The sequence below is a fragment of the Salvelinus sp. IW2-2015 genome, unplaced genomic scaffold, assembly GCF_002910315.2.
Source record: "Salvelinus sp. IW2-2015 unplaced genomic scaffold, ASM291031v2 Un_scaffold4114, whole genome shotgun sequence".
In the NCBI taxonomy this organism is placed as follows: domain Eukaryota; kingdom Metazoa; phylum Chordata; class Actinopteri; order Salmoniformes; family Salmonidae; genus Salvelinus; species Salvelinus sp. IW2-2015.
In genome coordinates this window covers 13,385-28,205 of record NW_019945386.1, presented here as the reverse complement: position 1 = coordinate 28,205, position 14,821 = coordinate 13,385, and the positions used below count along the sequence as shown (strand labels likewise).

Sequence of the window (14,821 nt, the reverse complement as noted above, 5' to 3'; positions counted from 1 at the left end):
TAGTAATTTTACAGGTGACTTTTCAACGGGTTTTTATTGAGTTTATTTCCTATTAAGGTATCTTTACTTTTACTCAAGTATGACAATTGGGTATTTTCCCAACTGCTGTGGCAGTGCAGACGTGCGTGCGGTGCGTGTGTCCGCGTTGTTTGCGGACGTAGATGAAGCAGACAGCTGAACTGCATCGTTGGTTAAGAGCTGTAAGTAAGCTTTCACGGTAAGGTTTACCACGTGTTGTATTCGGTCGGCATGTGACAAATAAAAATTTGATTTTTGAAATGTGATTTGCTCATCGCAAGGATGTTTCTGTGTAATTACAACAAGAGGGACTTCATTACTCTCCTTCCTCCTCCCCTCTTCTCCTCCTCTCCCCTCTCTCTCAGGGATGAAAGACATGCGAGGCATCATGCATGTAAATCACTACTACTGGAGAGAGAGTGAGCAGAGGTCGAGAGAGAGAGGAGGAAGAGTTACCAAAGTCGTCTTCTACTACCTTTATTGATCCTCCCTCCCTCCTCATCTTCCCTCTCTCTCTCCCGTCCTCTCTCCCGAGTTCAGCAGTCTTAGTGAGTGTTTATGTGTTGGCTCTGGCCTCTGTTACTCCGCATCACTCTATAACTGTCAATCTCACACACTCACGCTTGCACAGGTAGAAAGAGAAGGGTGTCCTCACAACTCAGTTGCACAGGTAGAAGAGAAGGCTATAGTGGACAGGATTCACACACACATCAGATGTGTTAACAAGGTGTTCTGCTGAGTACGGCTTTGAATAATAATAATACGCAGCAAAAAATGGTGTTGCCAACTCTGCTGTTACTGTATGGTGAGAGTTTAGAATGCTCTTGGGGTATGAATTCTATTTCTAACATGGGCATTCTAATTATGGGCTATTCTAATATGAGCATTCTAAAATATGGGAAATTCTGGGCTTCTAAATGGCATTCTAACATGGGATTGCTCAATATGAGCATTCTAATATGAGCATTCTAATATGGGAATTCTAATATGAGCATTCTAATATGGGGAAAATTCTGGGCATTCTACTGGGCTTCTAACAAGGGAATTCTAATATGGATTCTTAATATGAGCTTCTAATATTGGGCATTCTATATGAAGCATTCTAATATGGGAATTCTGGGCATTCTAACATGGAAGTCTAATATGAGCATTTCTAATTACGGCATTCTAATATGAGCAATTCTAATTATGGGAATTTGGGGCATTCTAACATGGGATCTAACATGGGACATCTCTAATATGAGCATTCTAATATGAGCATTCTGGGCATTCTACATGGGCATTTCTAATATGAGCATTCTAATATGGAATTCTGGGCATTCTAAGCATGGGCATTCTAATATGAGCATTCTAATATGAAGGCAATTCTGGGCCATTCCTAACATGGGCATTCTAATTGAGCATTCTAATATGGGAATTCTGGGCAATTCTAACATGGGCATTCTACATGGGATTCTAATATGAGCATTCTAATATGAGCATTTCTGTCTGGGCATTCTAACATGGGCATTCTAATATGAAGCATTCTAATATGAGCTTCTGGGCATTCTAACATGGGATTCTAATATGGGCATTTTTAAACATGGGCTTCTAATAAGAGCATTCTGGGCACTTCTAACATGGGCATTCTAATATGAAGCATTCTAATATGGGAATTCGGCATTCTAAACATGGGGCATTCTAATATGGGCATTTCTAAATATGAGCATTCTAATATGAGCATTCTGGGCATTTCTACATGGGCATTCTAATAAAAAAAACTTGGGGCCAAAAAAATTCTCATTAATGTGGGGGAAATCCTTTTTGGGCTTCTAAATGGGCATTCTACATAGGGATTCTGGGCATTCTATCATGGGATACTCTAACATGGGATTCTAACATGGGCATTTAACATGGCCATTCTAAATGAGCATTCTAATGGGCATTTCTTCTGGGCATTCTAACATGAGCTTACCATGGGCATTCTGACATGGGCTTCTGGGCTTCTACTTATGGGCATTCCTTAGAAATGGGCCTTCTGGAAGCCCAGTAGAATGCCCAGTAGAATGCCCAGTAGAATGCCCAGTAGAATGCCCAGTAGAATGCCCAGTAGAATGCCCAGTAGAATGCCCACCACTGACCATGCTGTTAGTGGATGGATATATGAGGACTAAGGAATGGATTATACCGATGGTGACTGACAGTGACAGGTGAGAGTGAAAGTGAGGGTGTAAACTACTCACCCATTCCTCCAAAAGAGTCTCCGAAGCCTCTGCTCATGGACATGTCACTGCGACCAAAGTCTCTGTCCATCCCTCCTCCCATACCCCCTGACCGGTAGGACATGTCTGGAGAGAGGGAAGTAAAGAGAAGGAGAGAGGACGATGGCACAGTCAGAAATATACTCAGTGGAAAGTTGACATTAAACTTCAGGAGCATTGAAACAGTTTGAGAGAATTATTTTGTCCTTAGTGGTGATGGGGGGGGGGGGTCTATAGTTACATAGCAATATTATTTTGGATGATATTATATTGATACTTTGACTCCACGTATAGTTTTTTGCTAGGTAGCGTTAGCTAGCGCTAGTCGGCTGTACCTGCACCAAACGCCGGTATTTKTTATCCTATAGCTTGTTCTCATCTTTTTAAATAGTGAGTCAACAGGTTTTCAGCACTTATATATTTCCCTGATTGATCAAAACTCATTTTCTCATGCTGTCTCATGTCTACAACAGACATATCATGAGCAATATGTTTTGTAACATCAAATCCCAGTATCGAATCACAWTGCATATATAGAATAGTGATATCTACATAAGATAGTATTGGCACCTAAGTATCSGTATAATATCGTAAGGTCCCTGGCAATTCCCAGCCCTAGGTGTGTMTCCCCTTACCTCCCATCCGTCCCATGTCTCTGGCTCCAAATCCCCCCATGCTGTCCATGCCACCGAACCCTCCAGGACACACAGGATTATTATATTAATGGATAGTCACAACCCATGTGTTGTCCAGTCATGTAACAGAGTGATACAGTAGAGATGTATTATCTAGGACCTTACCTCCTAGTCTGCTCATCCCTCCATACCCAGGTCCTCCCTCCATACCTGACAGACACAATCACACACTGATTTGTTTTGTACTAAAGCTCAGTGGTCGAGGGGGGCGTCAGTGGTCGAGGGGGCGTGGGTCCATGTCGAAGGGGGGCGTCATAATTTTTTGTTTTTCGTCTGAGGAAACTGCGATTTTATCGCAGCGTCGCTGTAATACATAGTTATACGTGACTAATTTGGTTGAGGGGGGACAGTCAGTGGTTGTGCACAAGAGAGCGCGAAGACGTGTGTGCTGACAAAGTGCCAAGGTACCCCGCCGTCCAGGTGGCGACTGGGGAGGGACGTACACGAAGATACGCATGAAAGGGGAATAAGGAGTACCGAAATCCCACTACAAAGGAGGGAGGTGGTGAATATCTCGCTCAAAGCGTCCGACTTGTATCTGGTTACATGTGGTCCGACACGGACGCCGTGCGTACACAGCCCAGTTGAGGTCGAGGGGGGCGTCAGTGGTCGACGGGGGGCGTCAGGTGGTCGAGGGGCGTCAGTAGTGTATGTAAGTGCTTGGAAGAAGGTACAGGAACAACAGGCATCAGAGGGTTTAAAACAAACAGCTACTCTTCACAACCGATACCTATCGTATGTATGAACCGACTGGCTCCTCCTGACCTGCAGTCTCTCTTGTGTGGTTTAAATAGTAACAGTGTGTTTGCTGGATTATTATGGCGAGGTTAGGGTCAGTACTAACCTGCAGGGCCCATGTTGCCCATCCTCCTCCACCACTCAGCCGGTTGGCATTGATAGGTTGTCCTCCTGGTCCCAGGCCCATCCCAATCCCTCCCAGACCCCACAACACAGAGGACACACAAGAGTTGGAGTTTGTTGTACCACACAAACATAACATCCCTTAGCGTAATGCCTTGGTTCACTGGAGAACAAAACAGCTGACAACATGACCCATTTCTGATAGAGATAATACTGAAGTCAAGTCATTCTAGGTGTTCTAGAGATAGTCAGAAAGGGACAGGATGTGTATCACGTGGTAACTGAGGAGCTTTCTCCACGGGTGGAAATCATCAGCTGGCATAATGACTTGTCATCCTGAAAACACACAGACAGAACATATCAAGAGGTGCTTCTCACACATATTACCACATCAACATGTAACAACCTCCATTTTATTAACTTGCCAAGTCAGGTAAGAACTCATTCTTATTTACAATGACAGCCCAGGAACACTGGTTAACTGCCTTGTTCAGGGCAGAACGACAGATTTTTACCTTGTCAGCTCAGGGATTCGTTCTTGCCAACATTTCAGTTACAAGTCCAACGCTCTAATCCACTGAGGCTCGACCTGCCACCGAGCCAATGACCTCTACCGCTTCAAGCACACAACAATTAACTGTGTACAGTGTTAGAGGGGTTTAGAAAAAATCAGAAACATGCAAAACAAAGCAAGACACGTACCCATCTAACATCGCATCTGTCTGTCAAAGCACAGCAACAAGTTATGCAGAGCACCGTCATATAACGATGGCTAAGAGCAAAGCAAGCAGATTAGAAGGCAGGAGACCACGAATCCAATAACTAAGAACATAAGACAACGGATGCCAACGAGATATTTACTTCACATGGCCGTATTCTATCGGCCAACACCATTGGAAGATGGAAGGAGTAAGAAAGGGGGTCAGTACGTAGGTTGAGTAATGGATAAGATAGGATAATATAGAGTATTAAGATATGTTAGGACAATAATGCTATATAATTGTAAATTAACAGCCAGGACATGTATACTTAAGTGAGTGTCTTTGAAGAACTCATTATGCTGGCGCGTATAAAAGCAACATGCACAAAGAAACATCTTATCTTTCTCTAATGACAGTCTTATCCAATTGTCCTAGCAAGGGGGATTGAGTGCATACACCAACGACAGTAGGGAGGGAGATTAGACCAACCTAGCACAGCCCTGTTGGAGACAACTACGAGCTGAGCAGGCAGCACACAACCTATAACGCACATCGCCCACATCGTCTTTTCACAACAAAGCAGACGAGCGAAGGAGGGGACGAGGAATACACAACACAGACGAAGAGATACAACAGCACCACAGCTACACCACGACCTTTCACAACAGAACGCCAGCTATAGATTCTATAATGGTACCACTCACACATCACCAATCACCAATATATCCCTCTACACTCTTATTACTGCGGCAGAACCGAAGGTATCTCTTTATTGTCTGGCCTAATAGTCCTGCAACTTTTATACATTCCTGCTGTTATACGAATTCGCACCTAATCTGATCTCCTAATTTTTCACTTTAAGTCTAAGCATCCGGATTGCGGAAAATAGGACCAGGATTTGTAGTAAGGCACCGTACCTCGTTGGTAGTTTTTTCCTTTATTGTGATGTGATTCTCATTCCTCTACTGCTCTCGTTCTCAGGCGTTAAGCCATCGTCCAACCGGCCCAAATGCTGCGGTTAGTGACAGGACAAATGCATGTTAAATGGGTTAACGGAATGTCTTTGTATTGGGCTATGTTTCTGAATTCTAAAACCCGTCTAACACTGTACCACAGATTAATGATGTTGGGAGCTCACGTACGTCGAGGTTCATTGGGGGTGGACAGGTAGCGCTATAAGTGGGTTAAATGCGTTTGGACCTTTCGTAACTGATAATGGTTAGCAGCAGGAACGAATGACTCACGCTGAAGCTGACCAGAGGGTAAAGAATCTGTCGTGCTGTACCTATCCCTGAGCGAAACAAGCAGTTCTCTAGGCCCGTGTTCCTGGGGCTGTCATTGTAAGATAAGAATGGAGTTCTTATCCTAGCAAGTTCAAAATTAAAATGGAAGGTTGTTACGTGTTGATGTGGTAATTATGTTTGAGAAGCACTTCTTGACGAAATGAGATTATGGTCTGCCTGTGTTTCAGGATAGTTACACAGTACGGGCTTACTTGGCATGTTGTAGGGGAGTCGTCACCAGCACACACTATCATTAGTACCACCACAGCTGACACACACAATCTTGCCGCTATGATACGAATATCACCCACACACTCACAGCTACACACAATCACGGACGGATCACCAGCGGACCACAATTGTGATGTGTGCTTACAGACTTCCACCCTGTCGGATGAAGCTCCTTCAGTTATCGCGACGATGAGTACATAGCATCCTGGTTGCCCCTTTCTGCGACTATCCTTCTAGAAGCATAAACGCGCTTAGGATTGAACTCTTGAAACTTCGACGTAATAAATATTATATTATTATGGGTATCATCGTACAGCTTGATGAGTGTGCGGTTCGGCTTCACCAGGTAACGCAGTGGCTTCCATTGTATCCATCCTAGGGATGTTTGTCACGATCTAGGTGTTTGTGTGAAGTATAACAAACTCGACTCTGTAGTGTCATCTTCCGATTGGTGGTGACAAGCGTGGGTCTGGCCAGGGGACAGGAGATTGTTACGAAGGGAGGGTCCCTGGAACCAAGGAGGACGAACCAATCAATGCCAACATCTCGGCCTGGTCACACACTATAGCTCAGCTGCGTACGCTGGCTTTGGAGGAGAAATTTAGGGTGCTAACACACTGGTCCCCTATCGGCCAAGTTAGTACTAGACCCTATCGGTAAAGTAGCAGCTATGCCTAATAACGTCGTTTGGGCGCAACTATCGTTTGCAGCTTATCTATATATCCGGCACAAACCAGCACCTGTTCCGCCATCTTGCTGCCGTGCTTGAGTACAGGGGCACTGCAGCTGGATTTGTGACTCAGAATTATTAAATCCCCTGACATACAGATGGTAGATACTTCGCCAGTGTCAAGTCGGAGCCGCGAAGCTTACTCGTAGGATCCGCGGAAGATATACTAGGAACCCCCGGAGTTAGCGTAATATTAGGATGTGCGCTAAAATCGAATCCAGCAGTCTGTAGACTTAGGGCACGGAGTAAGTAGCACAATGCGACGAATTTTCTTTGACGTCTTCAGTCGTGTGATGTCCCGAGACTAGCCCGCCCTGACCCATGCCTCGTTGGTTTTTGCTTGAGAGTGACAGGACCATCTTACACCTCCCGGCCAACTCACCCATCTCATAACGACATATATTCCACTATAAACAAGTGTCGACGCCCCCGACCGATAGCAATGGATCGATGCAGGTATTCTGAACTATTCTGGTAAACGCGGAAGATTTTAAGATCCAGAGAAAACGTGATGGAGACGAGGAATGACGAAAGGGGCCGCACGAGAATCCTTAGGGTGCTGAGCAAGTATTAAGTGATTCAGCCACTGGGCTCCGCCGCCCCGAACAGGAGGTAGACTACATGCAATAGGCGGCCCAGGCTGGTGAACGTTCGTCTCTGCCCACGCTCTCTCACCTACTCTCCTCGGTCTTCGACTAAAAGTTCGAAGTGCGTAGCGCTGCTATCAGTACATTCATGACGCGATAGATTCACTGGAAGATGAGGATAACGGGCGTACGTCGCTGGCCGTTTGGGCGCTTGCTCAGGTCTTCCCCCTGAGGTAATTATCCCACACTTGATTAAGAATATGGGTTCACGGCGAGGACACGCACCAGCGCCGGCCTGACCAATTTTCCAGTACGGTCCTTGGTCAGTGCTCGCTAAATCCCCGCCACGCCCCGCCTCCGGCGGGATTAGCGCAACAGGTTGACATCTTAGCCCTCCCTTCTCAAAGATGAACCAACTTGGGGACGGCCCCCAATTGAGGGACCCGCGCCTCGTGGACAACCACGGACCGCGGGGGGCGTAGCCCGATTTTCTTCGACCGGACAGTGTGGACCAATCGCGAGACACGCTGTCTTGTGCGTCGCACGTGGGGACGCGCGCTATCTTGCTAGCCTGGAAGACTTGACACGCAGTGCCTCCTGCAGACCGATGCCACAAACTGGGTGTGGACACAGCGCCCTCTGACACTCTTTAGCACTGTGGGGATCAGCGGTGGCTGGAAGTCACTGTATGGTACGATAAACAAAATCAGGTTGGGGTCTAGTGAGTCTTGGTGTCTTGTTATTTTGGTCACCGAGGGTATAGTCGGGAATGAGCGGCTTGGTCAAACGGACACATGAGTATAGTGAGCCAGGAATTGGAAAGCCAGGAGAGAGAGAGTGGTATTTCAATGGTCTAGAATATGAATATGGAACAATTGAACCGTCTCTTCACATTGTCATGTCATAACCCAGTAACATAGATAATGATCTTCTACTGATCCATCCTGTTTTACATGACTGGACAACACATGGGTTGTGAGCTACCCATTAATTTATAATAATCCTGTGTGTCCTGGAGGTTTCCTGGCAATGGACAGCATGGGGGGATTTCGAGCGCAGTATACCATGGAACGTGATGTGCTCAGAAGCAGACATAAGGTGTGCAAGACAACACTCAGGACTGGGTAATCGCCAAGGAGAAGCGTATCCATGCTTACGGATCCCTAAGGTGAACATTCCAATCCCAGGGATCCCATATCACGCTCTTGTCACTCTTCGAGAACACATAAATATCCCTTCATACTCTAGTGGTCAAAGTACTATAAAATATTTGATATATGCACTATTTTGATAGCTATTGTATATGTCACCTGTGATTCCGATTACTTCTTCAGGGGAAGTGATTTTGAGTTTACATAAACTCCTTTCCTGTAGAATAACATTATCGGTTGGTGGCGCAAGCACATGGGATATGATCTGGTCGGGAGGTCAGGACATGATCCACAGGATGAGAACACAAATGAGTATTTGATCAAATTACAGCGAAAAATATTAAATGCTGGAAACCTGTAAGAAATGAACAGTGCACTATGTATTAAAAATGTATGGAACAACGCAGGATAGCGAAATACCGGCGTTTGGTGCAAGTGTACACAAATCAGGCAGGATGCAGCTTTGAAGCACGACAGAAAATTGTGCCGTCCTAGGCTCATATGCCAAACGCTATGCCTAGCAAAAAACTCTATACGTGGAGTCAAAGTATCAATATCAATATCATCCAATCTCAATGTCCAATATGGCTATTAACTACTAGACCACCCGTCCTCATGTCTCAACTACCAAGATACGAGCCAGAGTTCAGGAATCCCCACTAAGCGGACAAATATCTCATCAAACTGTTTCAATGCTCCTAAGTTTAATGTAACTTTCCACTGAGTATTTCTGACTGTGCCCATCGTTGTCTCCCTCTCTCCTCTTCTCTTCTTCTTCCCCTCTTCCATGACATGTCCCTACCGTACCAGGGGTAACTGGTGAGAGGGATGGATCAGAGACTTTGGTCGCAGTGAACACTGTCCATATGGAAGCAGAGGGCTTCGGAACCTTTTTGGGGAATGGGTGAGTATTTACACCATCAGCTTTCGTTCCCGTGCAACTATTTCTCAGCCTGTCAACTGTCAGTCCACGGATCGTTATTTATATCCATCCCTCTGGCTTTCCTAAAAACATAAAACTGGCATAATGACTGAGGCGAAAATCTGAGTGATCCCGGATAACACAGCACATGGTGGAGTTGGTTTCGGTTGCGTCATTCTACTGGGCATTCTCTGCTAGGGCCACTCTCTAACTGGCGAGGCCATTGCGTCACTGCGAGGATCGGTCGCAATCCTTAGCGCAATGCTGGATGTCACCCCGGATCTATGAACCCAGTAGATTCGTTGGAGAGATGCTTCCTTCTAACTGGGCCGAGGTAAGCGGTGCATGTATGCTGTTGGGGAGACTTATGGGAGGTTACCTTAGGGCAGGTCCGGAGTTCTACTCAGGTAGGAACCTCGCATGATATTCACGCACACCCGGCTGTAGTGAGGAGCTGACTCAATCACTAGTCAAAGTTTGATGTACGCAAAGTTCTATGCTGCCAGGGGGACTCACACACACACTGACAATTGACGAATAAGGATTGCGGTTGTGTGGTAAACTGAGCTCTGAGCGTGTGACTGTGAGTCTCGAGCGGGCTTTGTGACTATAATAGCTGGAGCTCGCACCGCTAGGAGGTTATGGAGGAGTATAAAGTACATGAGCATTTTTGGCCATACGGGCCTCATTGGTCTGAGAAACCGCCTCGTAGCATCCGCGGCCGACAGCGGGCCTGCACACCCGAACCGGATGATACACATTAACATCTCTCACTGTCGTTAGCACACGCTTCGATCTATGGCCAGTACCACCATTGAGGGCAGTCGTTATTCACCGAGGATGCTTTGGACCTTGATGATGTGTGGTGTGTGGGATAGACTAAGCCTGCCAACCCCAGAATACCATTCATGGCGGCGCTAAAGGAGCGTGGGAATTCTCTTCCGATCTGAAGTGCTCACTCATATTCCGTGTCCCTACTAGGCATCATTTGTTGGGCAACTGGATAGCGCAATGAACACAGTAGGATCCGGATGGCTCGGGCTATGACCGTATGGGGGGGCATGGCCATGTGGAGCCAAGGGTCGGGGGCTACGGAGGCAGGAGGCCATGTCTGCACGAGCCAAGGGAGGCATGTCAGCATCTTTGGTTTTTGTTCCCAATAACAGTATCATCGATGAAGTGGTTCTCGGTGTTCTCTTCTTTTCGCAAGAATGTACGTTTCTATAAATTAATACCTGTTCTCATGTATAATGTTGTGCATCGCATTATACTGGGTCCACAATGATGCCGCACGACCCACCTTTTAAAGTCACAATTATAAGCAAAGGACAGTAACGACATGTTGTAATTCTCAAGGCCTGTGCTCGTCGTGTTCATCAAACCCCTCACTATATTCTGTCCAGACAGTCATGTCGAATGGAAGTGGTGCTCTGGTCTCTCTCTTGTCCGCAGTAATAGAAGTGGTTGTTCTCGCCTTTCTCTGTATTCTCGCTGGGTTCATTTACCATCATGAAGCAAGATTTAAGTTAGCGTGAATTGGAAGCACTTTTATGTACGAGGTAGTAGGCATCGTCTAGTCCTGATCGCCTTGGTTTCGCAAAAAATGTCCCTACAAAGTTAATTTCTTATAAGAGAGTGGAAATATGACTCTCCCTATGCTTGCCAATCTCCTCCTTTTTTCCTTTCCAAACAGTATCATAGCAAGTGTGTGAGTCGAGCATGGCTTCAATTTTGGCAGTCGAATTCAGGCATAAACGCTTTCCAGGTACCATGTCCAGGATCAGGACATCACTATCTGAGTAGGTTCAATCATACTATGGTCGATCTGATCTCATCTCGGCGTGATAGTCCGACTGTGTGGTGGTGGTTCAAACCCTGGTCTGCTGCATGGGGACAGAGCGCGACGAGGTTGACGCGGCACGTATTCATTTCCTAGTGTACTAGAGAGTGGAAATATACACCCTAAACGGACTGATGCTTAAGAGATCATGGGGTGGATGGGATAGTTTGGCATCCATTCCTCGGGATGCTTTGGGCCTCATCCTCCATCGTTCGACGCACGAACGGCAGAATATCAAAATTAGAGCTGTAGTAGTTTGCTCTCTGCCTTCTCTCTCTGTCAACAGTATCATAAAGTGGTTCTGCGTGTCTATCGCTCCTCTCTCTGTCCCAACAGTAAGTCATAGAAGTTCGGTCTCTGCCTCTCTCTCTCTCGTTCACAGTAATTATAAGAGAAAGTGAGATTCTCTCGCCTCTCTCTCTCTCCTGTCCAAACAGATATCATCCAGAAGGTTGGTCTGGCCACGAACCTCTCATCACTCTTGGCGGATACGCAGAACAAGGTATAAATTTCAAGATATGATAGTGGGTTCTTTGCCCATCCATCTCGTGGTCTCTGGTCAAAAGCAGTTATCATAGCAAGTGTATCTCTGTCCTCTCTCTCTCTGTCTCCACCCAGTATAAAGAAGTGTTTCTCTGCTCTCTCTATCGCCAACAGTTCATAGAAGTTGTTCTCCTCGTCCAATCTCGTCTCCGTCTCACACAGTATCATGTAATGAAGTGTTTCCTGCCTCTGCTCTCTCCTCTTGTCCAACAGTATCATAGGACAGTGTTCTCTCTCTCGTTCGTCCTCTCTCGATACCCCCAATCAGTAATAATAGAAAGCGGTCTCCGCAGATTCGATGTGAGAGCCGTACGTCCTTCTCTCGCTGTCCAACAGAACTCTATAGAGAAGTGTTGCCTCTATGTCTCTCACTCTCTCTAATGTGTCGCAACAGTAATCATCAGAGGTCGTTTTTCCTACTGCACTCTTCTCTCTCTTTCTGTCCAACAGTATCAACTAGAATGGTTTTAAACCACTGATCTCTCTCTCTCGTCTAGATCCAACAGAATCATAGAAGTGGTTCACTGCCATCTCTCGTCTCTCCGGTCCAACAGTATCATAGACAAGTGGTTTCAGCTGCCTCTTCCTGCTTCTCGTCTGTCCTGTCAATACAAGACACATGCAGATCGACTGATGTGGTTACTGCACCTGTCTCTCTCTCCTTCTCTTCCTCTGTCCACAGTATCATCTGACAGTGTTTCACCTGTCTCTCTCTCTCTTCTGCTCCCCTCAAACATCAGTATCATTACATGACACGTGGTTCTCTGTCTCCATCCTCTCCGTTTCTGTCCCATATCCTATGCTTCTACACAGAAGTTGGTTCGACTGTCTCTATCCCTCCTTTCTCTCCCCAGTCTACAGTATCAACCATCATGAAGTGGTCACATCGCCTCCCCTCCTCCTCTCTACTCTGTCCAACGTATCATGCAAGAAGTGGTTCACTGTCTTCCTCCTCTTCTTTCCTCTGCCCTCCTCTTCTCCTCATCACCCCGAGTCATCTGCTTTCCATAAGTATCTCTATTTGCATAATTGGGTTCTCCCACCTCGTCCTCTCTCTATCTCTTCCTGTCCAAACAGTATCTAGAGGTGTTCTCTGTCTCTCTCCTACTCTCTGGTCCAAACAGTAATCATGAATGGTTCTCGTGCCTCGCGTCTATTGTCATTCTCTGTCCAAAATAAGCAGTTATCATAGAATGGTTTCTCTTCACTCCTCTCTCTCGCTCTGTCCCAGTATCAAATTATGAAGTGGCGTATTTCCTCCTCCTTATCTCCGTCCTCGTCTTCCGTACTTCCAACTCAGTAAATCATAAGAATGGTTCTCCTTCTCTCTCTCATCATCTCTGCCAATCACAAGTAATCATAGATAGTGGATCCCTCATGCCTCACATTCTCCTCACTCCCTTCTGCCAACATGTATTCTTTCTTACATGAAGTGGTTCTCTACCATCGGTCTTCACCGCACGTCTCCTTCTTCCTCCTCTACCTCCTTCTCTCATTCGTCCACCCCATCTTCTTCCTTCTCTCCCACCTTACTTCGGTCTGCCCCGCGGGCATCTTTCTTTCTCCCCCTCTTCTCTCTCAAATTCACCCATCTTTCTTTCTCCCCCTCTTCCTCTCCACCCATCTTTCTTTCTCCCCTTGCTTCTTCGTGCCCTCCTGCACCATACTTTTCTTCTCGGCCTGCCCCTGTGATTGTCTTCTCTCATCAATCTTGCACTCTATTTTTCTTTCTCTCTCCCTCTTCTCTTCATGCACACCCCATCTTTTGCTTTCTGCTTCTCTCTCTGTCCAAGACCAGTATCATAGAACGTGGTCACTGGCCTCTCTTCTCTCTGTCAACCATGTAATAATCGAGGTGGGCTTCACTGCCCCTCTCTCTCTCATCTGTACAACAGTATCATGAACGTGGTTCTCCTGGTGCTCTTCCCCTTCTTGTCTCAACAGTATCAAGAAAGGTCGGTCTCTGCCCTCTCTCTCTCTCTTCCAACCAGTCATTACTAGACCTCCAAAAAAGTGGTTCACCCTGCCCCTCCTCCTCTCTCCTCCTGTCCAACCAGTATATAGAAGTGGTTCACCTGCCTCTCTCTCTTCCTCTGTCCTGCAGTATCCATAGAAGTGGTTCACTGCCCTCTTCTCTCCTCTCCTCGTCCAACAGTATCATAGAAGTGGTTCTCTGCCTCTCTCTTCTGTCCAACAAGTATCATAGAGAGTGGCTTCACTGCTCTCTCGCCTCTCTGTCCAACAGTAATTATACGAAGTGGGTTCTTCTGTCTCTCATCTCTCGTCCAACAGTTCATCAGAATTGTCGGTTCCCACTGTCTCTCTCTTCTCCTCCTGTCCAACAGTAATCATAGAAGTGGTTTCTCTTTCTCTCTCTCTCTCTGTAACAGTATCATAAGAAGTGGGTTCACTGCTCTCCCTCCCTCCTCTGTCCAACAGTATCGATAAACTGGTTCTTGCCTCTCGTCTCTCGTACTCAACAGTAATCAATAGAAGTGGTTCTCTGCCTCTCTCCTCCTCTGTCCACACAGTAATCATAGAAATGGGTTGCTCTGTATCTCCTCTCGTCTCTGTCCAACAGTAATCATCAGAAGTGGTTTCTCTGCCTCTCTCCTCTATGTCCAACAAGTATCATGAAGTGGTTTCCTCCCGCCCTCTCACTCTCTGTCAACAGGTTCAATAGAAGGTCTCCTGCTCTCTCTCTTTCCTCGTCCACAGTATCATAAGCTGTTCTCTGCCTCTCTTCTTCTTTCGTCTCCCACTCCTCTTTAACCAGTTATAGAAGTGGCTCTCTGCCTCTCCTCTGTCCAACAGTATTCATAGAAGTGGTCTCGCTCTTCTCTGTTCAACAGATCATAAGTGGCTCTCTGCTCTCCCTCTGTCACCGTAACTCATAGAAGTGGTCCTTGCCTCCTCCTGTTCCATCACGTATCATAGAAGTGACTCTCTGCCTCTCTCCGCTCCTCTGTCCAACAGTATTCACGAGTGGTTCTCTTTTGCTCTCCCTCTCTCCTGTCCA

The 14,821-nt window shown here is 46.4% G+C and overlaps 1 protein-coding gene across 1 annotated transcript in view; it reads right to left on the bottom strand.

Moving 5' to 3' along the window:
• The window catches only part of LOC112076901 (myelin expression factor 2-like), a 26,653-nt gene that overhangs the window by 2,959 nt on the left and 8,873 nt on the right, over window positions 1–14,821 (bottom strand). The window contains 10 exon segments of the mRNA XM_070441492.1: window positions 2,241–2,345; window positions 2,894–2,953; window positions 3,059–3,103; window positions 3,798–3,818; window positions 3,821–3,898; window positions 4,089–4,112; window positions 4,115–4,141; window positions 7,764–7,943; window positions 10,100–10,152; window positions 10,379–10,530. Of these exon segments, the coding sequence (XP_070297593.1) occupies window positions 2,241–2,345; window positions 2,894–2,953; window positions 3,059–3,103; window positions 3,798–3,818; window positions 3,821–3,898; window positions 4,089–4,112; window positions 4,115–4,141; window positions 7,764–7,943; window positions 10,100–10,152; window positions 10,379–10,530 (745 nt within the window).